General features: G+C 35.7%; 4 protein-coding genes across 6 annotated transcripts; 3 read left to right on the top strand and 1 right to left on the bottom strand.

The window, feature by feature from the left end:
- The first annotated feature begins 1,700 nt into the window (after positions 1–1,700).
- Positions 1,701–18,263, top strand: LOC145894426 (uncharacterized). 3 transcript variants are annotated; one of them, XM_082983016.1, is made up of 18 exons: positions 1,701–1,937; positions 2,109–2,272; positions 2,450–2,575; positions 2,828–2,980; positions 3,172–3,290; positions 3,904–4,100; positions 9,013–9,097; positions 9,253–9,328; positions 9,401–9,434; positions 9,651–9,748; positions 16,315–16,474; positions 16,647–16,773; positions 16,835–16,975; positions 17,099–17,230; positions 17,288–17,378; positions 17,433–17,585; positions 17,724–17,906; positions 18,001–18,263. In XM_082983016.1, exons 1-18 carry the CDS (start codon positions 1,730–1,732, stop codon positions 18,133–18,135), a joined length of 2,382 nt encoding a protein of 793 aa, XP_082839142.1. In that variant the 5' UTR covers positions 1,701–1,729; the 3' UTR covers positions 18,136–18,263. The 3 variants fall into 3 exon arrangements, 2 of the variants coding, with proteins under 2 accessions (XP_082839142.1, XP_082839141.1); XM_082983015.1 differs by having other exon boundaries at positions 16,315–16,468; XR_014401554.1 differs by lacking the exon at positions 18,001–18,263 and having other exon boundaries at positions 16,315–16,468; positions 17,438–17,585; positions 17,724–17,864.
- Positions 5,141–8,780, top strand: LOC145894425 (uncharacterized). The gene is made up of 2 exons (XM_082983014.1): positions 5,141–6,791; positions 6,934–8,780. The coding sequence occupies exons 1-2, from the start codon at positions 5,237–5,239 to the stop codon at positions 8,337–8,339; spliced, it is 2,961 nt and encodes a 986-aa protein (XP_082839140.1). The 5' UTR covers positions 5,141–5,236; the 3' UTR covers positions 8,340–8,780.
- On the bottom strand, positions 18,231–19,509 carry LOC145894429 (protein MIX23-like). The gene is made up of 4 exons (XM_082983018.1): positions 19,431–19,509; positions 19,172–19,297; positions 18,739–18,885; positions 18,231–18,482 (listed from the first exon to the last, which is right to left on the bottom strand). The coding sequence occupies exons 1-4, from the start codon at positions 19,482–19,484 to the stop codon at positions 18,378–18,380; spliced, it is 432 nt and encodes a 143-aa protein (XP_082839144.1). The 5' UTR covers positions 19,485–19,509; the 3' UTR covers positions 18,231–18,377.
- Positions 19,510–20,064: 555 nt separating this feature from the next.
- LOC145894427 (importin subunit alpha-7-like) lies at positions 20,065–25,558 on the top strand. Its single transcript, XM_082983017.1, has 13 exons — positions 20,065–20,219; positions 20,310–20,397; positions 20,662–20,763; positions 21,124–21,347; positions 21,828–21,916; positions 21,977–22,076; positions 22,178–22,308; positions 22,508–22,619; positions 22,977–23,089; positions 23,284–23,424; positions 23,685–23,857; positions 24,068–24,186; positions 24,477–25,558. Exons 1-13 carry the CDS (start codon positions 20,103–20,105, stop codon positions 24,543–24,545), a joined length of 1,578 nt encoding a protein of 525 aa, XP_082839143.1. The 5' UTR covers positions 20,065–20,102; the 3' UTR covers positions 24,546–25,558.
- The last annotated feature ends 81 nt before the right edge of the window (positions 25,559–25,639 follow it).

Below are 25,639 nucleotides of genomic sequence, written 5' to 3' on the forward strand. Positions count from 1 at the left end.
GTTACATAATCGTTATAACACGTTTGTCTTATACGTTAAAGGCCATATCTTTTTCTTTCAGAATTAACTCTACATTCACATGGTACCCAACTGGACCAGTGTATTATAGCTCCGTGTATTTGGCCCCAGGAATTGGATCAAATGCTCTTGGGCCAACACAAGTTCCCCGAAGGTTCTGAGACTTCGGGTGACAAAAAAAGGTTTGGACCGCTCCATAGAAATTCTTCACTGTTTCCAAACGAGTACCCGCAGTGTGTAGCCAATGTCGGTCGTGGCCGAATATTTTGTAGATTTAAAGCGAGTAAAATTGATTGCTTGAAATATTGCTCTCGCGAAGCTTGAATACGACTAATGGTTCCCCAACTTACGCATTTTATGCTTAGAAATTTGCCCATGTTTTAAAAATAGATTTGGAAATGTAAGCCAGGCGAAACTATTGACACCGAAGTTGAACTTGAAGCAAGCTTTTACTTCGTCGTCGTCGGATGAGATCGCAGAAAACGCCCTGCAACGATCAACCGGCTCAATTCTTGATGAGTTGCTTGGAATATATTCGGCGCCAATCCACACAACGGCCGCAACTCCTGGCGGACAACCAAAGCGACAGGTTAGCCGTCTTCATTGTGTGTTTGCTAAAAATCAACGATATGCTTGTATTACGTCAGCCATCGCCGATATTCACAAATGCCTTGCGATTTTTACGCCGCTTAAAAGGATTATCTTGTTTCTTCAGAAAATAACGTTCTGCACGAATGTTCCCGTCACAACGGACAAAAACCTTAATTTCACCGTAAACTCGTTGCCGGAGCTACCTGGCCCTACGCACAAGAGGGCGCCAGAGAGATGTCGACGTCAGTCTAAGTGTAGCCATTCCGAGTCCCCAAAGCCCTCAGCATCTACCAGGACATATTTTACTACGCCGATTTCAACACATTCTTTCGCAAATGTTCCATTATCTTTGAGTTACGACACAACTGCTTGTACTTCAAATCAAACACAAAGTCAGCCGCCTTTATGAATGTCCCCATGTGTTACGCTTGCGGTAGCGTCATACATCCATGGCCGTTTTTATAATTCTGATACAGGTTCATAGTGCCCATCACCTGGCGATTGAAAAAAAGATTAATTCCACTTTCAAAGAAACGCAAGTCCTTCAGGCATTCCAGGTTTTTTACTCCATAGTGGTAAAAAACAGTCGCTGGCAGTGAGGAGTCTTATTTGTATTTTTCATTTATTTGTACATTTTTAGTAGTTCGACACCAATGCCTCATCGTAAACTCTGCACACATAAATACTTGCACGTGTATTTGTTCTGAACTTTGTTTTAATTTAATAGCATTTTGCCATAACTACTAGTTTTGGTGAAGGTTAATATCTAATGCAAATGCAGTGTTACTAAATTACGCCTTATTTTGGAAAGATTCGGATAGAACTAAAGCACAAAATCTTGCAATTATTTTTCGAAATGTTGCATTAAATTTTCATTATACCGTATATTTTCGTTTCGTTTGTGTATTTGCAAACTTCGGATGAGTGTAAGGAATAAATAGTAATTTCTGACTTTTTTGTTGCTTGTACGGATTGGATTTGACTTTTTTTTCAAAGTTGTTGGATATGTAATGTTAGTGGTGAAAAATTGCTGTTAATTAAGTAATGTCGGACTTTAAATACGTAAATCAAACAATCTTTGTTATAGGTAGTTTTAGTCAATTTAAAGGAAACAGTAAAAATGCCGGCAAATCGACCAAATTCCGGCGGAAGGTATTTTAACAGCCCAAAGAAGGAGCACAACGGTTCACCTGTCGTAAAACGCGAGAAAGAAGATCACATTAAAACTGAAATCAAGCCAAGTCCGAAAAGTCACAAACCTCCACAACAGAACAAACCTGTAGACCAACCAAACTCAAAAGCTGCAGAAGCTAACAATGCTGACCCAGGTTCAAAATTATGCTTTAGCTGTTGTTGTTATTGCTTGCTAAGAATATATCTTAATTTTAATTGTTTAAAGAAATATAAATCAACCTGTTGTGTAGGCTAAGCTATGCTATATTTTGAAACATTTTTCATGCTTATTAAAACATGTTGCAAATAAAGATATTTGTTTACAGGAAGGATGCCTCCACAAAAAAAATTTACTCAGCGCAGTAGACTTTTTGTTGGAAATCTACCTATCGGAATAGGAGAAAATGAGTTCAAAGACATGTTTAAGCGTTTTGGAGAAATCTCAGAAACCTTTGTAAATTCGGACAAAGGCTTTGGATTTGTAAGAATGGTAAGTTATGAGGTGAATTGTTTAAATACTGCATGGAAGTGCCTTCTTCGATAGATTTATGTGGTAGCCAAATAAATTTTATTTGTTTAGTTTGCCATTCCGCAATGAATACTTTGGTCTTGTAGTTATGCCTCTTGATTGGTAACATATGACATATGTGATTTAACTCTGTTTCAGGATACAAGAGCTAATGCAGAGAAAGCAAAGTGGGGTCTTGACGGCACGTTATTGAAAAATCGCCCTGTGCGAGTTCGTTTTGCAACTCATGGTGCCGCTCTCAGCGTAAAAAACCTCTCTCCATTCGTAAGTTGTTGGTACTGTAAAATATAGGACCATGGCACACTTTTTTCCTTAATAAAGCTGTTGTTATCCCCACCTTAACGTGCAAAGAATGTGATTATGAATAATTTATATGATTACTGGCTTAACCTTAGCCATTAATAAAACAGTTTGTAATGCCATATTTGTGCATGCATTCCCAATTGAAACTTTCTGGAATGTGGTAATTTTACATCTAGATATTATAAATTTGGCCAGTTAAGATTTTGTTTGAAGGTCTCCAATGAACTGTTGGAAGAAGCATTTTCACAGTTTGGGCAAGTTGAAAGGGCTGTTGTAATTGTCGATGACAGGGGACGATCAACAGAACGTGGAATTGTTGAATTTGCCCGGAAGGCCTCCGCCATGAAGGCCCTGCAGCAAATAAAGGTGTGTATAGTACAGAAATCTAGTTGTGGTGCACATAATAATATAGATTTTCTGCACTCAGCAAATCTTTCATTTGAAGTTTTAAACCAAGTGGCACTTTTGATATCTGCATTCACCCCTTATATCTGTTGCTTGCAAAATTATGCAAGTAATAGCAGGAACTTCCACTGACTTTGTTACGTTGCCCACAGGAGGGCTGCTTTCTTCTGACCTCATCCCCACGAGCTGTCATAGCAACACAACTGGAGCAAGAAGATTCCGAAGATGGCTTGCAAGAACGTAATATGCAGAAATCCAAGCCATATTTTCTGTAGGTCTTTAGAAAAATACAATTGTTATGTACGGTGGCAATATAATCTGTTTGTGTAACAGAATAGTGAAAATGGATTCTTTATGTTCAAAGAATCTGTCCTTTAAACGTAGACTTTTATAGACAATTCGACTGCTATCAAAAGACGATAAATATGTTTGTTTGTGAAGTGACATGAGCCTGCTTGGTAATTTAGTATATATCAGTAATTCCCAAAGTAGGTTCCAATAAAAAACATGGTTTCATGAGCTCATTTTAGACAAAGACTGCTGAATATGTCTGTAGAAGCCTTCTGGCCACTGGTAAATGAGAAACAGCTGAAAAATAAATAAATGTGTTGGTAAAAATAATTTATGTTTGCTTTCTATAATGTTTACAGGTTACTTGTTAACTTAAAATTTGAACCTTTGCAGGGTACCTGGGGACAAAAAAATTTGGAAACCAATAATGTAAATTGTTGTTTAATCTTTCATTCACATACATCAAGTTATAATTTTTGTTTCTATTGTATGTAAGTTGTTTCTACACATTTGGATCAAAGAGATGCTCTGTGGCTGCTTTTTTTTGAGCCCAAATGAAATTTAGATTTAATTGTAAAAAATCTGATTTTTAGGGAGAGGGAGGCACATCCACGATTTGCGCAACCAGGAACTTTCGAAGAAGAGTTTGCACGTAGGTGGAAGGCTCTTGAGGACTTGGAACAGGGACAAAGAGAACAGCTCAATAAAAGTATTCAAAATGCCAGAGAAAAACTAGAAGCTGAAATGGAAAATGCAATTCACGAACACAAGACAATGTTGATGAAACAAGGTGAGCGACTGTGGCCTTCTGCATTAATTTAGTATTTATGCCGTGATGAACACACCCATTCACAAATTGCAGCTGTTCTTTAAATCAGTTTTAATAAAGAATGTGTTATTAGTTGCTTTGTTAAAAAAATATTTTTTTTAGTAATTTTATCATATCGTGGCATTAATTTCAAGAAATGTTTTATTGCAACCAACACGTCACCTCTAGACAAGTACAGAGTCTTGTGGCAGAACTGCAACATTGTATGCCAATAGCATAGCTACACCTACAATACAGGTTCAATTTATCACTAATAACTAGTACTGAGGGAGGTTGGTGCTGCCAAATTCACAAAACCTGTGTTTGTTTTTTCCTTTAACATCTGTGGTTTTTAACTTCAAGGTAGAAAATTTAACATAAATTAAGAGACTACCCAGTGGTCCGTGCAAGTATAATGTTTACATCCCAGTTTCATGAACTATGCTTCCAATAAAAAGTTTAAAAGCTGCAACTGATAAGTGGTATACATGCAAAGTATGGCAGGCCATATTATTACAGGGCCCAATAAGTTTGGCCCGCTGTTTACCGGTGTTTAGTTGGTAATATCATGTCTTTGGCTTTGAAACCACTGAAACATGTGGTGCGTTATCTTTTGGATTATTTTGACTTTGGATTTTCCACTGGATGCATTGAACCATGTCTAGGAATTCGATGTACAAGAAAAGGGCAGACAGTCTCCTCTGCAAGGCTATGTTTACATGCCTGGAGGGGGGTATGTTTTATTTATACGGGAGTAGAAAGCATTGGGAGCTTATCGTTATCAGAATGTTTTGGGAACATTAGGTTCCATGTTCTGTAAATTAGTCTTGCCTTTTCAAGTTCTGAACAGAATGTTTGGATATTTTGAAATATGTACAGTACAGGGCTAAATATATATTTTTAACTGTTGCAGTTGCTTGAAATTTTGTCAGGTATAAATAGATGTGTTTGTATCTTGAGGTGAGAAAGCTTACCAAAAAAGTTGCAGTACAAACATGGATGCTTTACAAAAAGAACACCAGTCACTGGCAAAAAAACTGAAATCTGTGTGCTACTGTGACGGCAAGGAGATTAATCCTAAGCGTTCGGCAAAGGTAATTTACAAGCTTGGAAAAAACATGAAAGAAATTGGAAACTATTATAACTTATCTGATGAGCTTCACAGTAAAAGCTTGGCCAAATTAGCATGGATTAGAAGTGCTGTTTTGTTGAATGCAGCTATTGCCAGACAACCACACAACGCTAGCGATATGGAAGCAGAACTTCGTCAACTGTGTTCTGATGTTCTTAAAAGTGCACAAGCCATCGACACTAAAGCAGATTTAGTTGGGAAAGCAAGAAGTTTGCTAGAAAAGGATGCAATAATTAAAGTTATGCGAAATCATGTGGCTGTGGAACTAGACCGACTACAACATAAGCATCCAAATCGAGACATGTTGTGGGCTGATGGAATTGAGACATTGCAGAACTACATTGCACAAGTGTATACTGATTGTATGAAAGATATCATGCAGTACTGTGTGTCTGCTATGGGTGAAATTCCTTGTAGTTATACATTGGTGGGTATGGGCTCACTGGCAAGAAAAGAAATAACCCCATTTTCTGATTTTGAAAACGTCATTTTGCTGAGGGAAGGTGTCCAAAATGAAGCCAATTACGAAGCGGTCCTGAATTACTTTAGATGGGTGGCAACTTTTTTTCAACTTATTTTGGTTAACTTAGGGGAAACTATTATTAGGTTTGTCAATATTCCGGAGTTAAACAACCCCTACGATAAAAGCGAGGACTGGTTTTATGACACTTACACACCATGTGGAATATCACCAGATGGCTTTGCTCCTCACGCTTGCAAAAATCCTCATGGAAGACAGGAATTGACTGATATGAAACCATGGACCACTGAACTAATCAAGCCTGTAAGTGAAATGGTAAAATTCCTTGAAAAAGCTGAGGATCTTAAAAATGGCTACCATTTAGCGGATGTTCTTACTAAGACCTGCTTTGTGTGTGGGGACCAAACTATTTTAAATCAGTTTCAAGAAAAAGTGATGTCAAATTACTCTGAGGAACAAGCCATTGCAATCATTGTGGAAAATTTGAACAAGTTGAAACTGGCTAATGTGTGCCTTCCAAAAGTAACCAACTCCTATGATCTCAAAAAACTTGCCTACAGACCTATGTCACAGAATATGCTTGCCATTGGGCAACTTTGTCATTTAAAATCCATAACAGCTTTTGACATATGTCGTGAGTTGAAAAACTTGGAAAGGATTAACATTTCAGAAGACGATTTTGAACGTATGTTTTTGACTGCAGCAACAGCTAGCGAAATTAGACTGAGGCTCTATGTTCAAAGTGGCAGTCAAGACGATCTTATAGAAACACAAAGTAGCAACACAGGTGTCGTTATAAAGCAAAAAAGTGTGCTTCCAACCTCAAGTGCGGAACATCTCACCAAGAGTATCGGCACAGACAAGCTGATTGCATTTTTCAAAAATATCGAGTCTATGCGACACCTTGTAGAATCATTAAGAAAAGATACAGACAGAAGTTGTATTTCTCTTACATACCGAGAAATACACGAATCAGTGGTTGAACTATTTGGCATGAGGGAACTTTCAATTGCACTCTATCAAAAACAACTCGTTGGCAAAATTAACCTGAACTCTAAAGGTAAGAAAAATGCGTCTGAAAATCTTTTTATATTTTTCCACCTTGAAATGTGATAAATTTACATTTTTTTTGTGAATTGTTAAAAAATTGTGATATATTTTAGTCAGAAATATAAAACTAAAAACTGTTTGTTTGATTTTAGATTGGTGTCATGAGAATTTGGCATTTCAGTATTTCATGGATGGCAACATTTGCAAAGCACATGAACATGCAAAACAACGAAGTATGTTGCATGGTCGGTTAAGTGTGGAAAGATTCATGCCCTACTTTGCTTATTCATGCTTCTTGGAAAAGTATGATGAGTTTTTGGAAGATGTAAAAAATTTAAAGCCCGATGAAAATGAAACAGAAAAGATTACAGAATTCTGCACTCTTGTTTTAAAGGTCATTGACTCCGTTATTGCAAATTCCTATGTCCTGTTGCCCAAAATGCATTGTTACAAGCAATTTGTCAATAAAATCTTGCATAGTAGATTTCCTCACATTCAGATAAATTCAATGGAGAGTAACAAAGCTGGTGTGTTTTCCCACTCTGAATTCCAAAACATTGGTGCGGCCATCTTAAAATGTGTTTACTTTGTCAACGACAACATGGCACATTTCAAACAAGATGAAGTTCACATTGGATTAGGACTAATAGAAAAACTCTTTGAGTGGTATTGTGCAGATGTCTCATCGGTGCAGGTTTTAGATAGACTTGATGATATGAATGGTGATGCCTTGCAGAGGTACGACATGAAAAGTGTTGCCCAAAACATTTTTGACTCAAAAATGTTCAAAGATGTTTTGAAGAAAGAGGTTGGCTTCGAGCTTAGCAAAGATGATATGTTGAATAAATTGCAATTACTGTGTCAAGCTAAATACTTTATGTCAAACTATGAAATCTGTATGAAGCTTCAGAAGGTGCTAGCTATGATTGCTGGTTGGCTTCGTGATCCATTTGTTCACACTTGCCAAGAAAACCAAATTATTGCTGACTCTCTTCACGGAATCTTTAAATGTTGGAACAAACTTGATAACTATGAAGGAGCCAAAATCTACTTGCAACGGGAGCTGACATTCAGAAAACAAATCACCAGATCGTGGGAGACGGACGCATCGATAGCAAAATGCTATTTTCAGTTGGCTTTGTGTTCACTCCGTAACAGAGAAGAAGTAAAGAAGTTTATGCAAAAAGCCAAACTGATTTGGATGAATGTGGAAGAGCTGAAATGGAGACGCTTAATTACTGCTTGTACAATTTTGCTGGAATGGCTCAAGATAATGCAAACAGCAAATGTATCAGAGATTTTAGATGAATTCAAAAGACTTAATGCATTATTTGAAGACAAAAAAGCCGTAGTTGAGGTTGAAGAGGAGTTTGTTGATGTATATAAGCATTTTGTCATAACTGGTGGACAGTATGAAGAAACCAAAATGTATGCTCTTTCTTATTATAAGGTGGCAGAGTCACTGAGCTTGTGTTTGTGTGGTAGAGTTGCAAGTAAAGTAGAACAGTGTATTTCTAACTGTTTGTCGTCTTTTGAGACTTCTGATGAACTTGATTAAAAACGATTCTGTGTCGTTGATTTTAACGCCAAACTATTGTTAAAAAACAAGTTCAATTTGTTATTGATGGATTCATGCGTTTGTTTAAGAATTCTTCATTTTTGACAGTCATTTTTCAGTTCTTGTTAAGTTTGCATATATTCTGTTTATGTACAAATGATGAGTTGCATGCTTGAATTGTTGTGTTTTTTCATGTATTTGAGAATTTTTTTCACAGTATGTCTCACTTTTATCATGAAATGTCACAGACAGTACCATAGCTGCCAGTTAATCCTTAGTCTAAACTGCTAAGTACTTAAAATGATACATTCAAAAAATGTCTGTGGATTTTTATCAAGCTGCTGGATCTGTGCAGGGTTATTGGCAAACTGGCCATGATTAAATTACATGGTGAAAAATTTGTCTTTTAAAATTTAGAATTTTTATTTGTGTTTTAGTAGTTTTTAGTGTCAGAAACCATGTCATACGAACGTAAGTTTAAATAAGATACCGATAATTCCATTTGTGTAAAATATATTTGTCTTGTACGTAAGTTTATGCATTAAACATTTCCTAACTTCTATTCCATTATGTTTATAATACTTACAATAAATAAGACGCTGATAATTTAATTCATGTGAAATCTATTGTCTTTTGAGTAAAATAAATATTTTTGTTGTTATTTACTTTGTAGATCTGATAAGGCGGCAAGAGGAGTTGCAACACTTGGAAGATGCAAGGAAGCGTGAACTTGATCGGCGCCAACAACTTGAAATGGCGTAAGTGATATGACAGAAAATTCCTAAACTGAAGAACTACAACAACATAGTGCTTACAATGCCTCCTTTATAATCATTACTTTCACCTGTTTTAAAGCTTAAAATATTATTGTTGGTTGGGAGTTTTTTCTGATATATACATGTGTTACAATTAGACGAGAGGATGCTCGAAAGAAAGAGTTGGAGGAAATGCAACATCGTCAAGAAATGCTGCGCGCACAAATTGAAGGGGTGAGTTTGTGGCTATCATTTTTCATTGCTATATTTCTTTAATTTAAAAAAAAATTGTGGTTTTGTTCTCAGTCATACAAGCAAGAGCCACTTGGGTACTCTGGGGGTAAGAATTATTTTATGTATTTCCATTCTACCTATTGCTTGTTTTCTATTCTCGAACATTTGGTAGATTTGACGACATATAAGTTTCCTGTGTGCGGTACAGTGATACATTCATTGAGACATGCCAATTAAACAGTATAACTGATACCTGTACTATGGTCATCAAAGTGGTTTTGGTAATATACTATGGTGGTCATCAGTTTTAAATTTTACCCAGAATATGGGCGTGGTGACAATGTCCCCCCCAACGCTCTATTCCACGATGCTCTGGCACAAGAAATGATGGGTGGCCAAGGAGGTCTTGGACCTGCCCCGGTAAGTTCTGACATTAATATGAGGTTCCAAATAAATGTAGTATTGTCATTTTTTTATTGTGTTCAGGTTTTCTCACATGCTTATTTTCAGGATTTATATCATTAGATTGAGAGTTTCCGTTAGGTTTGAAACAAAAACAGTCTCTATCAAAAAGTGTTTGTTGTGAGTCTGTTGTACAAGATTTTCATTATTTTATTGACTTCTTCAAAACTTACAGCTGGACTTATTAAAACGGACTAAATGGTTTTGTCGCATAGTGGCAGAGTTGCGGTTTACCGAAAAAAAATATTCATAATATGACGGCTAACAGCACATACATAGTAGGCTACAGCAAAAGTTGACTGGAAAGATAATAACTAGCTGATTTAATGAAACATCAAGTTCACAGATTGTTGTGTTACCATTGCTGCTGCTACACATGTTCTTTGTAATAATAATGCAGAAACTATCTCCGTTGTTGGAGAAGTTCCCACTGTTTTTGTACGCCACAAAAGGTTCAGCAAATGCCATGAAAGTTCTTCCAGGAGAATCGAACTAAGTGGGGGTTGTAGCCGAAAAATGCCACACATAAAGCTTAAATTTCTAAATTAAAAAACTTATGACAGAAATTGACAAGGTGTTTCGTTTTTGGACCCCTGGATCGAAGTTTACCCATGTGTTGCTCAAATAACCAGCGTGTATGTTTAAAGTAAATGCAAAGTCCTCTTTAGCACAATTCTTAACTAGCTCAGTCACCGAGAGCACAGACAGAAACTGTGGCCTTGCAGTCAATAATGCACACTGTAGTTTGATTGTATGATAATCTCCGACGACAAAATAGTCTTGACAATCAGAAGTTAAAACATAGGTTAAAAATGTCTGCAGTTATTATATTGTTGGGATAATGTCAAAGTACAAGAGAAAAGTCCCCTATTTGTAATATCAACAGAATTGTGAAATAAAACGACAAAATAATTTAACAGCAAGTAATTGGGGAAAGGAACTTCGTGAGCTTCAAAATGCTTGTTACATTATGTAAAACTATTGGAAAGAACTATGACAACTTTGATGACAAGCAAAATTATGAGTGTTCGATAAACAAAAACATAATCAAATCAACTTGCATTGGAACTGTAACTTGGTATTGAGAGGTCATATTTTTTACGTAATTTTGAAGAGCACTCAGTTCTGGCATAAATATAATACCTGTGTACTTGCTCTAAGATGTTTGCTTGTTTGTGGCAATATATCATCTGGACATAAAAAATAACAACCAAGGCTAAAATTGCCTGTAGTAGTGTTTAAATCTTAAAAACTAGTGCGTATTTTATCTGCTAGTCTTGTTGTGTATTTCATATGTACATATGAATCGTGTTGTGTTTCAAATACTGGTTAATATCACGCTGTCGTGTGACATGTTTTTGAGGTTCCCACTTCAACTTGTCGGACAAAGGACTGTTGCTTGAGAAATAAACCAGACTTCCACTTGACGAATAAGAAAAACAAATATTCAAGATCGTTGTGTGTGATGTTTTCTCGGTAGCTATGTCCTGAGAAAAAGTGATTAGTTGAATGACATACCATCAGTGTTTACACCGCGCATAATACTCCATAGTGACAAACAACCATGTATTGTGTGGTGACAAAACAGTGCCGAATGTGTAACAATTGCTTGTATTGTAAAAAATGCGGGTATTTTGTTATTAAGTTGACACTATCTGTGAAAACGTTTATGCAGTATCTAAAAAAAGGGTTAGTACGTTTCTTGATTTCATGTTTTTTAAGTCAATCTCAATTTGAAGTGTTGACAATTCATTCCAACTCCTTTGAAAAAGAAAGTGTGGATTTTTAATCATATGATGCTTCCTTTTAAATGTGGCAGGGTGCAATTTTGTAGTTGTGTCTGACAAACGCTTTTGCCAGTTCAATCCTGCTTGTGAGGATTCAAACTTGGTGCTATGGGCTAATGCTTTTATTGTTTTGCAAAATGATTTTCAGCATGTAGGCAAATTCACAACTGTTATTACTTGGTTGATAATGTGGTGATTTAGCTGTATGTTGTTTGTCTTGGTTTTCATTTAAAAATTACACTGTGTCCTGGTAAATATAAATATATAGTCAGAAAATTCACACTAATTTTGTTGTTTAATTTCCAATAATGCTGATATTTATTTTTGAAATAGTTTGACCTGGTTAAATTTATTTGTTTTTAACTATTTGTTCCAATGTAAGTGAGAAAAGTTTGTTCCAAAAAATCCTTTGCTCACAGCCAAAACTTTCTGCATAAATGGAAATTATTTTAGTTTTTAGTCTTTTGCTTTTGGATATACTATATTTTGAGTTTGAAGGATTAAAATACTGCGTATATTGGTTATTTTGTCTACTTGTAACATTTAAATTATTAATAGGAGTTTTGTGTCAGCGTAAACTTCAAGTTTTTACAGGGATTGAAGTTGTAATTTTAGTGACGTTTTCTTGTAAAAGTGCATAAGAGACCAATGCTTGTTATTTGTCGTTTGTGTGATATTGAAGTGGGGACCTTAAAAAACCAAACCAACCATTGTTTTTTGGCTTCTGACAAATCTCTAATGAGAATTCCTTTTTTTCACTTTTGCATGAATCTTCGGATGTGGATCTCACAAAAAATCTTCAACTGTTTAGTCACGGTTTGATTCCCCTCACGGTGGTATGCCCCCGAGGGGTGACCCTGCAATGATGGGTCCCCGCATGGAAAGGGGTTTTGGCAGGGGTGAGTTTAGTGGTGGACCCCACCACGGCCAACGACGCGGGTTCGGCGAAATGGATTTTGATGTCAAACAAAAGAGACGTCGTTATTAAATTGAGACTTCTGTGCTTGGGCCTGAGGAAATCAACTGCCGTGTTTGCAAGACAATGAAAACTGATGTAGTGAGAGTGATTGAAGTGCGAAAATTGTGTATAAATGTACAGAACTTTAACACACCGTTGAGAACATTTTTCTCTGTGTGGAATTACTGCAATGGTTGAAACCAATCATGTTTACAGACAGGCTGTTTGTGTATTGTGTTGAGCAGACTTTCCAATAACTTTCAGCATCTGCCAAGTGATAATGTGTACACTTTTTTACCTGTGATTTATTGATACGCTTTGTAGGGATAGTTGTTCAATACCCTGAAACACATACTGGTGTTTACTTTAGTATGGTATTCTCTTAGGCCTGTGATATATGAGCATGGCTTTTATAGTGGCCACCTATGTACAAAATAATACGAAAGAAAACAAACAAAATGTTGGTGGTTTATGATATCTTGCCAAACAAATTTTGCTTGTCTGAAGACTATGTCCAAAATGTGTACTTTTACTAAGTATAATAAAACTGAATGTATTTTATTAAAGTTGTATAAACTGATTAAAATTCTGCTTGTTAGTTATTTGAGGAAAACTAAATCATGAATAAATGTATGTATTGTCTGTTCAAATCACATTAATTAGACTTTTGTAATTGCAAGGGGTGGAATTTGTCACAAAAGGAATTGTACATTTTTGAAATTAGAATTTAAAACGTTTATCAGTGAAGCTTAGTTTATTTTACTATCAACGATATAAATATAATGGTTGACCGAAATTTTGGAAATTGAAACTGTAAATTTGTTTTGAAAATTTAGCTTGAATATCATTTAAAGGGGTGCATGGAATAAAACAGGTTGAGAACAGTCATTTATGACTTACAAGTTATGTGAGTAAAGATGACAAGGTTGTGACAAATTATAGTGTTTCGCTCACATGATGTATTTGCAGGTTTGCAAGTGTGTAAAATTTGTTCTTAGGAGGTTATTTAAATTCAATGTGAAGAAATATGTATAACGTGGTATGTGACCTTACTTAGTTTCTGTAGTTTGTGTGGAATTAACTCACACATGGTTGGTTAAAATGAAACATTATTCTCTATATTATTTAGCAACAAAGCTTCTAGTGTAAATATCTTTACTTGACTACCTAATTCTTTGTGTAATGTCCTACAGTGCACAGATCTGATCATAGTCAAAGCTCATGGGGTACTTTTTTTAAAATGTTGTTTGTCCAACATTTGTCCTCAAAATGGGACTTTAACCCAAGATTGGAAAAATGTAAAATCCATTTTTTGTAATTTAAATAAAATGGTGGACAGTTGAGTTGTCATGTGGTGAGTAACACATGGAAAGCTCGTATTGTTGAATATTGCGATAATGATGGACTTGCAAAAAGCAGGGTGGGTTAATATTTTTAGATTTTAACGTCTTTCACACTTAACTGTTTTTACTACCATGAAGTGTAGATTAAACCTGCAGACAAGAAATTGTTAAAGTACGACTCATGAGCCTTATCAGGTCTGTTGAGACTTTTATTCTGGTTTATCAAAGGATGGTTAAAATTTTGCACAATGACACTGCAACTTTTGTGCTCATTTTTGCCATTGTTGATTATAATAAAGATGTTAGTTCGTAAACTGCAGTGTAAACATTACCCATTGGCCTACCTTTAAAGCGTTTAGTTATTTCTTGCCTGGAAGTCAAAAAGTATACTCACTCTTGCCTTAGACAAAACCGCATGTTTTAGTTCCACAAACTACCAAGTGTAATTATTGCCTTATACTAATATTCATCTGGGCTTACTGGTGGGACATTTAAAAGTTTCTCATCAATCTAAGCTTGTTGCGTGAGAGTTCGCGAAGATCTTCTGTGAGGAAATGATGTTATATCAGGTATGTTTTGTGTGTTTAACTTGTTCTTTATCACTGCGTTGTATACCACTGCGTAACGTCTGACTGGGGTTGTGTTATGTAAAATGTAACGATCGTATTCAATTTTTTTGTGCAGAAACGATTGGAAATAGTGGTCATTTATTAATACATTATAACTGTTTTGAGACTTGTGCATGTTGAATACATCACCAATTCTAAAATTGGACCTTAAACTGCTGATTGTAATTTTTTGGGGGTATGGCTTTTTGCAGATTGAAGGTCCATCTAACTTGTTTAAACATGCCTTTTTACTTGGTTTGAAACAGCAAAGCTTTTTTGTATAAAACTTTTGTGGGCCTATTCTAAGTATCTGAGGGGATTATTTTAATGGTTGCTTTACTTGCCTTTCACTTAGCAAGTTACAGCCTAATTGTAAGTTATCTAAAAGCCCATCAATGGAAAAAACAAGGTATGTATACTGGTAAACCATAGCAAAAATTAATTTGTTTCATACTTTAGGTTGAATGTAATTGGAAAGTTAAATTTTCTATCTTTTAACATATATTTATGGTCATTTTTTGGTGTTGTGTCCAATTAAATTATTTGCACGGTAAAACTTCGGACTACCCCGTCTTTGAAATTGGTAGTGGCCTTAAATGCAGTGATGCTAGTATCAAGCTGAAAATGCATGGAGCAGAGGGTCTCTGGTTGTCCTTCTACTGAGTTGATGCATTTTATTTCAGCTTTACATTTTTAATTGGCCACAAATTAAATCATTACTTGCTCTGACCGAATACCCTCGCTGGATGTTAAACGTATCAATTTTGTGAAGTGCAGAAAGATGGCAACTGTTTCGACGTACAAGGTCTCATCAGTACAGCTTTGTGTGAATATTGTAAACGATCTTTTTGGGCAAATGGCCCACTTTGTGCTGACTATACAATAAACGTCATCCGTTTCGCACCAAACTATGTTAAACCATCCAGGGAAAACAAACCGCAAACACTTTGGCTAAGTCAAATATATGGTTTACTTAAAGTGGTACAATGAAGTGTGTCCATGTGCTTTGAAACTGATTTAGTTGGGGAATATACATTTCATCATCATGTTTGTAGGAGTAATGCTATTCTTTTTGATTTCTGTAAACTGACTCAAAAATAATGACAGAACATGTTTAAAGAAATAAATTGTTGTTTGTCGCACTGAATTCTGTCAATTATGCAGTTAAGGAGTTTTACAATTTAGTTTTTGGATGTTTTTAGTAAATTATAGGATTCTTTCAGATTCTTGGCACTTAAAACAAGTTGTTTTTATTTTTCGGTAAATGCACAGCAAACTTCCAATGCTTTTGACTAAGTTGAAATGCTTCCACACCATTGGCATTGAATTTCATTGATGTCGTAAATTTTTTTCCTGTACTGTGGCTATGTTTGTTAACTTGCAGTGGATTCAGCATCGAAGCTACCATTTACTTGGAGCTTGAGTTTGCCGGTGCGCATAAAAAAAGGTTATCAGAGATTTAATGCTGCTAACTCCACTCTGAAAATTTCAAATATTACTACAATATTTTTTGTAAATATAGAAGCATTGACGCCAAATAATAATATTTGAAATTTACAGTACAGTTTCACTTGTGTCACACCAAAGAAGTGTTTCTTGTCAGGTTTTGATTTCAAGTAAAAACATTTTCATTGTTTACTCTGGAGGTTTGTGTCAGAACATTTTACGTTTGTGTGGGACTTGATTCTCATTGTCAAACTTTAGGATGTGGCTCTACAAAATAACTGTTTTGGGCATATATAAAATAACAAATTTGGTCACTCATGCATATGTATCTAAAATACTCACTGCTTCACCTACTCTTTCTTTAATATTTCTTTTTTCTAAGGCTGAACCTATTTCTGGGAAATTGCAAAAATTTCATCACATCAATAAAGACATGAAAAAGCTGCTTGGAAGTTACAGTGATGCCACGATTTTCTCCCAAGCATTTTATGAAACTACCTTTCAATCTTGTGGTGCCATACACTGCCCATGCAAATGTAAGTGTGATGCTTCTTTGTGGCATAATAATTTAAGATAAAAATAAATTGGTTGTGGTTCCAAGTATCCAAAATTTAAATAAAGTTAGTGCAGATTTTAGGTTGTTGCCATAAATTGCCTGTTTAAACAACAAATATTTTTACAACGGAAAAGTGGTAGAGATAAATGTTGTGACAGCTGCAATCGAAGAATCTGGAGAAGATCACTCTGTGATTTTCCAGACATTGAAGCCATGCCCAAGTACTGTTGACTGTCAAAGTTTTACGCAGTGGAAAGAACGGTGCATCATGGGTAAAATAAACAGGTGGGCAATTATTTTTATTTTGAGAATATTAAAGAGAAAATTATGCGAAATTATTTTTCAGGCGATTCGAAAGATTTAAAACACAGACACCAAGACTAAAGTTGTGTCTTCTTCCTATTGGACCGTTTCCTCATTTTGTCAAGGATTTCAAACTATCTGAAAGTTGTACAACCCTTTGGAGTGTATTGGCCATGTTTCTGCGGTTAGTAATGTGTTTCATATTTTTTTTTTATCAAAATGGCTGATGAAACTTGCTAGGAACAGTCATATGATATAAACATTTTTGCAACTTTAGATGTAAATGTTATTCATTGAATTTTTTCAGAATTTTCTTTACTGGTTGTTCAGTCGAGATTCTCCCAGAACGCGACATTTCCAGTTTCAAAATAAAAAATAGAGTTCACAGCTTAACGAAGAAACAGCAATATTTGGTGACTGACTTTTTTCCCATCCTAAAGTAAGTAATATCGAAAAGTAAATAAACCTGATGTTATTTCACAAGGTATATTTTCAGATCAGAACTCCCAAGAGACTGTTTTTGTGTCATAGCAGTTACCTGGCAAGATCTGTATCCATCAGAGGACCTCAATTTTGTTTTAGGCCAGGTAATTACTGTTATAAACCTTTCTGGATTACTCTGTAATGTAGTTTTATTTCAGGGTAGTTTTCACGACTACTCTTGTGTTGCCTCCTTTGGGAGATTCGATCCAACCTTTCTCAAAGGTTTCAAAGGCAACACAGAGGGTATACAAGTAGATGAAATGAGAGACATCGAGTGGATAGATCGTGCTGTGCTGTGGAAACTACTCAAGGTTCTCGAGTTACTGTGTCAGTGATATTTTAAAATAAAATTTATATGAAATGCATCATGAGAATTGATACATATTGAGGCAAATCAAATGATGCCTTTTGCAGCAAAACTCTTCTTATATGCTTTTATCTGTGCACAGGTTGTCACCCATGAAACATGCCATGTGTTTGGACTGAACCACTGCGCCATGTTTGCGTGTCTCATGAATGCAAGCACCTCTTCTAATGAGGCTCTCAATCAACCTATGCTACTGTGTCCACTATGCATGCACAAAATACACCATGCCTGCTCTTCGTGGTCATCAACAAAAAACCTATTTGAGGTTTGTGGACTCTGACATTCAATCAATGAGTAGATATACAACATGTTGCAATGTTAAGTATTTAAAACATTTAAAGAGCTATTCTCCATTTTAGGTCAACAAGCATCTTGCATCACTGTGGCAATTCTTTAAGTTTGTGTTCCCTGGTGCAGATGATCAGGACCAAGATATTACCACCAAAAGGCTGCAATCGACATTACACACTATTGAAATGCTGCTAGACCTGTGACAAAAAATGCTATGCGAAAAAAGTTTTATCTGCTAGGTTACCTTTTTTACATTGTTACTGTGACTTGTTAAACTTTGACTATGCAAAACATAAGCTGACACTTGAAATAAAATTTATTTTCGATTACAACACAACGTTTGGCTCCATTTCAGTAGAAAAAAAACAGTCACTCGAGAGCATAGCTTTAGCAGCAGGTGGAATATAACTGGCCTAGTTCACTGTTATATGGTAAAGTTTTAATGTCAAGAATCCGGTTGGTAATATTCTCTACAGCGTTCATAAAAAACCTTCTGCGCCCGCTCTTGGACAATCTCTTCAATGTTCATTTCTTGTTGAAATAATCGTAACTACAAAATATGCCAATGGTTACAAAAGCGAAGCTCAAAGTAAGAAACAAAATTACATTTCAATACACTAGTGCATATTCGTGCAACTTTCCTGTTTGTGGGGATTATTTACCACAATATTGCCAAGACACTATTTTTCTACTGCAAAGGCCTTTAATTTGCACTTATTCATCAATCATAGGCCAATTGTTAGTTTAGCTTTTAAACTATTTATAGAAATATCAGTGGCAAAAAATAAAATGAATTGTGTTTTTACATTTGATTGTTCCTTGCCCAGCTTTTTTCTAATTTGTAAGTTCTCTGGATCACTGCTTTTTTGATCGGCCAATTCCTTGGTTCGCTCTTTTTGTGTTGATATGCAACGTTGGATTGCATCAACCCTTGAATTGTGAGAGGACTGCATCTAAATAGAGAGAGGCAAGTGTTGTAGTAACAAGAATGCCTGCAAAATCCACCACATAAACAATATGCATGGTTATGCCATCTTGGAACAATTTGCACTTTTGTGCCAAAAAATTTACCACAGGAATGAACAAGAAAACTTAAAATGACATAGACATTGATAAAATCATTTAGAGGATTTGTACACCATGCTGCGTTGACCAAAGAAAATAGCAAAAAAATAAAAATGCTAACACAGACACAGTAGGCTACCTAAATAACAAGACCACTTTAACACAAACACTTACCATCTCATAGAGACTCTTGCATTTGTCAGAAACATTTACACCTTTGGAAAATGACTGTGTAGGTAAAACTGTGTTGAGTTCGTGAACAATTCGGTCATCTATCAATCTGGAGTTCTTCAATGCACTCTGCAAATTTTTCGTGTTAGATACTTGCACAAATGTTGCGCATACACGATACGTGTCATATTAACTCCTAGTAACAAACTTACTGGTAAAACATGTTTTCGAGTAAAACAAACATAAGTTAAATACTACGCACCATGAATATATTGAAGTCCAAACATAATTTTGCGTCGCTCAAGGGCGCAGCCATTTTGTCACATGCGTTACCGGCTGCTCTCGCCTGCAGCAAGTGCACGAAATCGTTTGTTTTGAATAAAATTTCTGTGTTGACATATTTAAGCAAATTGCCATGCAAAAATTGTTAAGTTTCGTTTTACCAAAAAGTTCTTTGATTCAATAAATTAGCTAAAATTCCTTGCGCCCTTGTTTTTTGAACACTTTCATGCATTTTGGTCTTTTTAAAAAAACAAAATGTTATCTGCAATTTTTTACCGAATTTCATGTAAAATGTATGTGAAATCATTAACTTTTGGCCTAGTTTTGGCCTGGCCCAACAAAAGCAGTGAGCCCCAGTATATTGACTTCCTACAATTTAAAACTCATTAATTTAAGAGGTGTAAATATCGTGTAAAATAAATTTGCATCATCCGATGTATTTACTTTCGATCAGCGAACAGCTCCTTATACGGAAGGTATGAGGATATTCTCCGTCGTGACTGATTTATGGTTTTTGATGTTTATTGTTAAAAAAGTACTGGAGTTTATTCTTTTTCAATAAAATCTAAAAGTTGTTTATGATAAACATTAAAGTATGAATTGAAATAAAGGTTTTTTTGGATTGAATATTGTAAAACACATCTTTAAAATTATGGCAACAAAAGAGCGCATGAAGAATTACAAGAACAAGTCGAAAGATCAAGAAGAGCTGAGGAGAAAGCGGGAGGAGGAAGGGATTCAACTGAGAAAACAAAAACGCGATGAACAGGTCAGTCTCATTTTTACTACATGTTATAGTTTTTAATACATTCTTGCAATTCACTGCTGTTTGGCTTATAAATTATTTGCATTCAAATAGGTATTTAAAAGAAGAAATGTTATTTTAACTGATGAAGACATTGCTGCTGGAGACAGCGTTCAAGTCGACATGATCCACTCCACCACAAGTTAGTATTGTTGTCATGAAAACAATAGGAGGCACCGTTATACCATGTGCACGGTATTTTGAAAATAGTCTATTATATTACTTTTGTTTTGTTTATTTAGTATTTCATTAATGTGTGTAGCTTTCCTCCTATCAAATTATTCACAGTTGTAAAGAATTGTGCCTTTTTTGTTGAACATTTTGTTGTTTGCAGTGGACTCAATGTTCTCTAAACAAACTATTGCCAACCTTAAAAAAATGACAATGAAAACTTGTGTTTCTTCAGGCGGTGAGCTGATTGACCAAGAAATGGTTGATGCTGTACTCCATGGATCCATGCAACAGAAATATGCCTATACGCAGAAGTTTCGAAGGTTATTATCCAAAGGTAAGTTTCATTAAGCACTGAAACTATATATTCTCGAATGGAGCCAACAAAATGATTAAGTGAGCTTTGGACAAGGCGACTCTTTCGAGTTAGGTGTGTTCCACCTTGGTTGTTTCTGGTGATTGTACCTAGTTTGGTACCCATGTGGTGTCAACAACTGCATAGTCACAACAAATTGGAAGTCTTTGCCTGGCTTTTTAACAGTCAATATTGTCAGCATTGACCCTATACAGTGAACAGTGTTTTTATCTGCAGCTCACTTAACCACATGAGAATTGTTTCCATGTAAGACCACATTTTTATTGTTCCTAAAGTATATGTATAATATTCAATCCTTTTACTTAAACATTAAACTTACAGAGCCCAATCCACCCATCGATGAAGTTATCAAAACAGGGTTAGTGCCGGAATTTGTGAACATGCTGAGTCACAGCGATCAGCCAAGGTTGCAATTCGAAGCTGCCTGGGCCCTCACAAATATTGCTTCAGGAACTAATTTACAAACAAGAGTAGTAATTGAAGCCAACGCCGTCCCAATTTTTGTCTCACTTCTTACGTCGCCACATGAAGAAGTTTGCGAGCAGGTGTGTATGTATATGTATGCTAACTATTAGTTCATTGGTTCCCAACCTTTCTTGGCTCATGACATTCCTGCTTAATTAATAAATATATTGTGGCACCCAATGGATAACCGATAATGAACCGCCATGAAAGCTACAATCAGTCTTTCTATCTGATTTCACATGCAGGGTTAATATAAAAAAAGAATCGTGCCCTTGTCAAAGCACTAGATATATTAGAATAAATGTAAAGAGAAGTTCACACACCCCTCAAGGTTACAAATGGCATGCCTGTTGGGAACCACTATACTAGCTGTTTATGTTAAGTTCTGAAAAATTCTTGATTCTGCAATAGTTTTTTTGTGCTGTTGATCTGTGTTATACTTTGAAAGAATGCTAAGCTTCAAAGCAAAACAGTGAATACTGGTGATTTTCCATGTTTTTTGCAAAGTCACCATTTCATACTTGTTCCATACTTAATAGTTTATTTTTTATATTTTCTAGGCTGTTTGGGCACTTGGAAACATTGCTGGAGACAGTGCACAATGCAGAGATTATGTTATTGAATGTGGCGTTATTCCACCTTTGTTGGGGTGTGTTGTGTGTGTGGTGTTACCAAACTACATGTATAAACATATTTCTGTACATTTCAGGTTGGCCCAATCCAGCAAAAGGCTTTCCACTTTGAGAAATGCTGTGTGGGCAATTTCCAACGTTTGTCGTGGCAAAAATCCTCCTCCGAATTTTCAAAAGGTAATGCTGTGCAAAGTTTAACCTTCAAAAACCATCAGTGTGATGCGTTTGGTATTTGTTTAACGCGAGGCATTAAAGTATGTAACATCTGTGTCTTACAGGTGTCACCATGCCTACCAGTGTTAGCCAGCCTCCTTTTCAACGAGGAGCCGGACATTTTAGCTGATGCCTGTTGGGCACTTTCCTACCTGTCTGACGGACCAAATGAGAAAATACAGATGGTTATTGACAGGTAATTATGTGGTAAAATTATGCTCATCTAAGGTTTTAAATGTAAAGTTACATGCTGTTATATATCCTGGAATTGTTATGCACTAAGGCTCACAAGACCTTATTTAAAAACAAAATTGCAACTGATTCAGTTTGTTATTGGAAAATCTTTCATGTTTTTTTTGTCTTTAGCACAACAATACTGTTTTTGTTTGTATTAGTGGCGTTTGCCGGAGGCTGGTAGAGCTTTTAATGCACTCCCATCATTCTGTCATATCAAGTGCCTTGCGAGCAGTCGGCAATATCGTTACTGGAGATGATGTCCAAACTCAGGTACTTGCAAGTTTGTGATGTTGTTTGTTACAGCTGTACATATTTACTTGTGGGTTGGGGTTATCTCAGGCTGAAAAATACCAAAATTCAATAGATTTTAGTAAAACACTATGTGAGTATTCCTAGAGCTCAAATAGGAGTAAAAGACGATCAACGCCAGTAAGATCTTTATTACAGAAATATTAATTTCGCCTAATGGCATCTTCAGTTTCAAAGGCTGATTCCTGTAGTCAATTTCTGGCGTTTTCTCTATTACACATTACGTGATTTCAATAAATCTTATTGTGTGATGTACGTTGTGTGGGTATTTGTCTTGCAAAATTTGTAAATGTGTGTTTTGTCTGAACCTGTTTGTAGGTGATTCTGAATTGTTCTGTCATTCCTGCCCTTCATCACTTGCTTTCCATTAATAAAGACTCCATCAAGAAAGAAGCATGCTGGACACTTTCCAACATTACAGCTGGAAACAGGTGTGAACACAGTTTGAGTAAGATACAAAATTTTGAACCAGTTTGATATTTTGGTAATTCAGACTTTCTTCGAGTATTTGGTATTTTCTTGCATCAAGAAGTAATTACTGACATTGTATAATTATAAAGCACTTCCTGATTTGTTCACCCATTTTTTTATTACATTTTTTAACACATCTTCTACACTCGTGTAGGCAGCAAATTCAACTCGCCATCGAGTCCAACATCTTTCCCAAACTAATCGAAGTAATGCACACCGCTGATTATAAGACACGGAAAGAAGGGGCTTGGGCAATTACTAATGCCACTTCAGGTGGCACCCCTCAGCAAATCAAGTTAGTTACAAAGTTTTGATCTGTGTGCATACATGTGAATGTAGCTTGTAGTAAAAAAAAAATATATATATATATATTGAATGTAGTAAAAAAACATTATAGATTTGGAGTTTAAGTCAACAACTGTGGTTGTATACTTATTCAAACAATGCTTTGTATGCGTTTTGGCAGATTACTTAGTAGCTAAACCAAAAATGAATTATGCTGTAGTTTTTTTTTCATCCTAAATATTTTACTAATTTCAAATGTTCCCATTTCAGGTACCTAGTAGGCATCCAGTGCATTCCACCACTGTGCGAACTGCTTGGTGCACAGGACACAAGAATCATACTTGTAGCTCTGAATGGCCTAGAAAATATACTAAGGCTAGGAAAAGCAGAGATGCAGCAGTCAGGAGTAAATGAATATGCAATTATTATTGAAGAATGTCAAGGTAGGCATAGTTAAATTGCACTGCTAAAATCTGATTTGTTTCAATATTGCTGTTTGATAATTAGCATGCAAAATGCTCCTTTTTGATGATATTTTAGAAATCGACAGTGCGTTTTCATCACAGTACATACGTGTTATTTTACAGGAGCATGTTTTATCATAAAAATATTTATTGTCAAGATTTTTGTATGTCATTGTATATGTTTTTCAGGTCTGGACAAGATCGAAAGCTTACAGAGCCACCAAAACCATGACATTTACCAAAAAACTTTTGACATAATTGAGAAATATTTTGGTTCAGAAGACGAAGACAACCAACTTGTCCCAGAGGTTTGTCCATTGTTCCCAACAACTTTTTAATATACTTTGTGATTTTCAACTGAAACCAATGAAAATAAAAACCTGTACACAGTCAAAACCTCATGAGTCCAGATTACAGAGGCCTGAATTTATCACAACATAAAAAATGACTTTTCACCAAAACAAAATCTATTTGAATTAAAATTATTAAGTCGTGTAAAGTCAAACAAAATACAGCCTATTTTAAACAACTCATGCTACATTAATTAACATGCTTATGTACATTAGTCCCACTGTTAATTACTGTTTTTTTTTTGCAGCTGGATGAAAACGCAAAGCAGTACACCTTTAAAACCAACGAAACTAAAATGGAAGAATACAAACTCTAGCTGTGTGTTTTATTATCCGCCCAAGTGAGAATGCAGTAATGGCCCCACTCCACCGTTTGTGCCAAGTTCCGAAAAAGTCACTGCGCAAAACTGTATTTCCTGTTGTGCAGGGATACCAAACATGTTCTATTTAGTAGCAAGCTTTGTGTTGCTTTATCGATCAACTTCGTTTCAATTGTTTTCCACTTGAGGAACGGGATTTAAAGCTACATGAAGAAAGCTCTCAAAGCATTTGGCAGAGGCCATCTCCACCACAAGTTTGCTTTCAATACATTACTGAGATGGAACTGGTGATGATATTCTGTAATCTGGGACCTTGCAATCAGTAGACCACCAAAGGTTAAATTTGCTCCCAAGATATATGTGCCAAGCATTAAAATATGTTGAATTTGGGCAATACTGCATTCATCTTAGCCTATTTATCGAGCCGAAAGGTACATTCCTATTTGAAAACAAAACGTTCAGTGCTTGTGCAGTTACAGGTACGGGTCATTGCTCCACACATGGAAGTTTTAAACAACTATAACACACAGAATTATGATTATTTTACCACAGGCATGTGCCTATATTTTTCACACTTATATATTTAAAGATGTATGGCTCTACCTACTTTATCTCAATGAAAGATCGTGCCGTTGTCCAGTACGATATCTAAATAGTGGGTCACATACTTTTCCCTTATGACAATGCAAAAATTCACCACAAAAATGTTACATAATTCTCTGTACCAAACGCTATTTTGACTTGAATCCAGAGTGTTGGTCGGCTTTATGCTTACAGTGAACCGTAATATATTTACAATGTGTCTGTGTCGCGGTTCGCATAGTAAGTACCTATTTATTCAATTTGTTCTTTTCATTTACATGCCAACGCTATTCTTTCTGCATTTACCACCAAACACCTGCGTGCTTGCTTGATGCTAGGCCCAGTTAAAAGCTTGCTTCCGTCAGTTAACCTAGAACTTTCTGTATTACTGGTGTTTCTTTGACCAAATTTCATTAATACATATTTCTCATACCACATTCTGTTGTGTTTGAAAGGTTACTTACTACCTACAAGCATTATGGAAAAGCTCAAAATGTAGTTTCTTCCCT

This window comes from Ascidia mentula, chromosome 3, assembly GCF_947561715.1.
Source record: "Ascidia mentula chromosome 3, kaAscMent1.1, whole genome shotgun sequence".
Lineage (NCBI taxonomy): Eukaryota > Metazoa > Chordata > Ascidiacea > Phlebobranchia > Ascidiidae > Ascidia > Ascidia mentula.

What these genes read in the sequence shown, in the direction of transcription:
- LOC145894426 (XM_082983016.1), top strand. Translation starts at nt 1,730, where the DNA reads ATGCCGGCAAATCGACCAAATTCCGGCGGAAGGTATTTTAACAGCCCA. An exon ending in TAAAAAACCTCTCTCCATTC is followed by an intron (nt 2,576 to 2,827) that starts GTAAGTTGTTGG and finishes TTTTGTTTGAAG; the next exon opens with GTCTCCAATGAACTGTTGGA. An exon ending in AGGCCCTGCAGCAAATAAAG is followed by an intron (nt 2,981 to 3,171) that starts GTGTGTATAGTA and finishes CGTTGCCCACAG; the next exon opens with GAGGGCTGCTTTCTTCTGAC.
- LOC145894425 (XM_082983014.1), top strand. Translation starts at nt 5,237, where the DNA reads ATGAAAGAAATTGGAAACTATTATAACTTATCTGATGAGCTTCACAGT. An exon ending in AATTAACCTGAACTCTAAAG is followed by an intron (nt 6,792 to 6,933) that starts GTAAGAAAAATG and finishes GTTTGATTTTAG; the next exon opens with ATTGGTGTCATGAGAATTTG.
- LOC145894429 (XM_082983018.1), bottom strand. Translation starts at nt 19,484, where the DNA reads ATGGCTGCGCCCTTGAGCGACGCAAAATTATGTTTGGACTTCAATATA. An exon ending in GCAAGAGTCTCTATGAGATG is followed by an intron (nt 18,886 to 19,171) that starts GTAAGTGTTTGT and finishes CTCTCTATTTAG; the next exon opens with ATGCAGTCCTCTCACAATTC. An exon ending in TGGGCAAGGAACAATCAAAT is followed by an intron (nt 18,483 to 18,738) that starts GTAAAAACACAA and finishes CATATTTTGTAG; the next exon opens with TTACGATTATTTCAACAAGA.
- LOC145894427 (XM_082983017.1), top strand. Translation starts at nt 20,103, where the DNA reads ATGGCAACAAAAGAGCGCATGAAGAATTACAAGAACAAGTCGAAAGAT. An exon ending in ATGAAGAAGTTTGCGAGCAG is followed by an intron (nt 21,348 to 21,827) that starts GTGTGTATGTAT and finishes TATATTTTCTAG; the next exon opens with GCTGTTTGGGCACTTGGAAA. An exon ending in GAGATGATGTCCAAACTCAG is followed by an intron (nt 22,620 to 22,976) that starts GTACTTGCAAGT and finishes ACCTGTTTGTAG; the next exon opens with GTGATTCTGAATTGTTCTGT.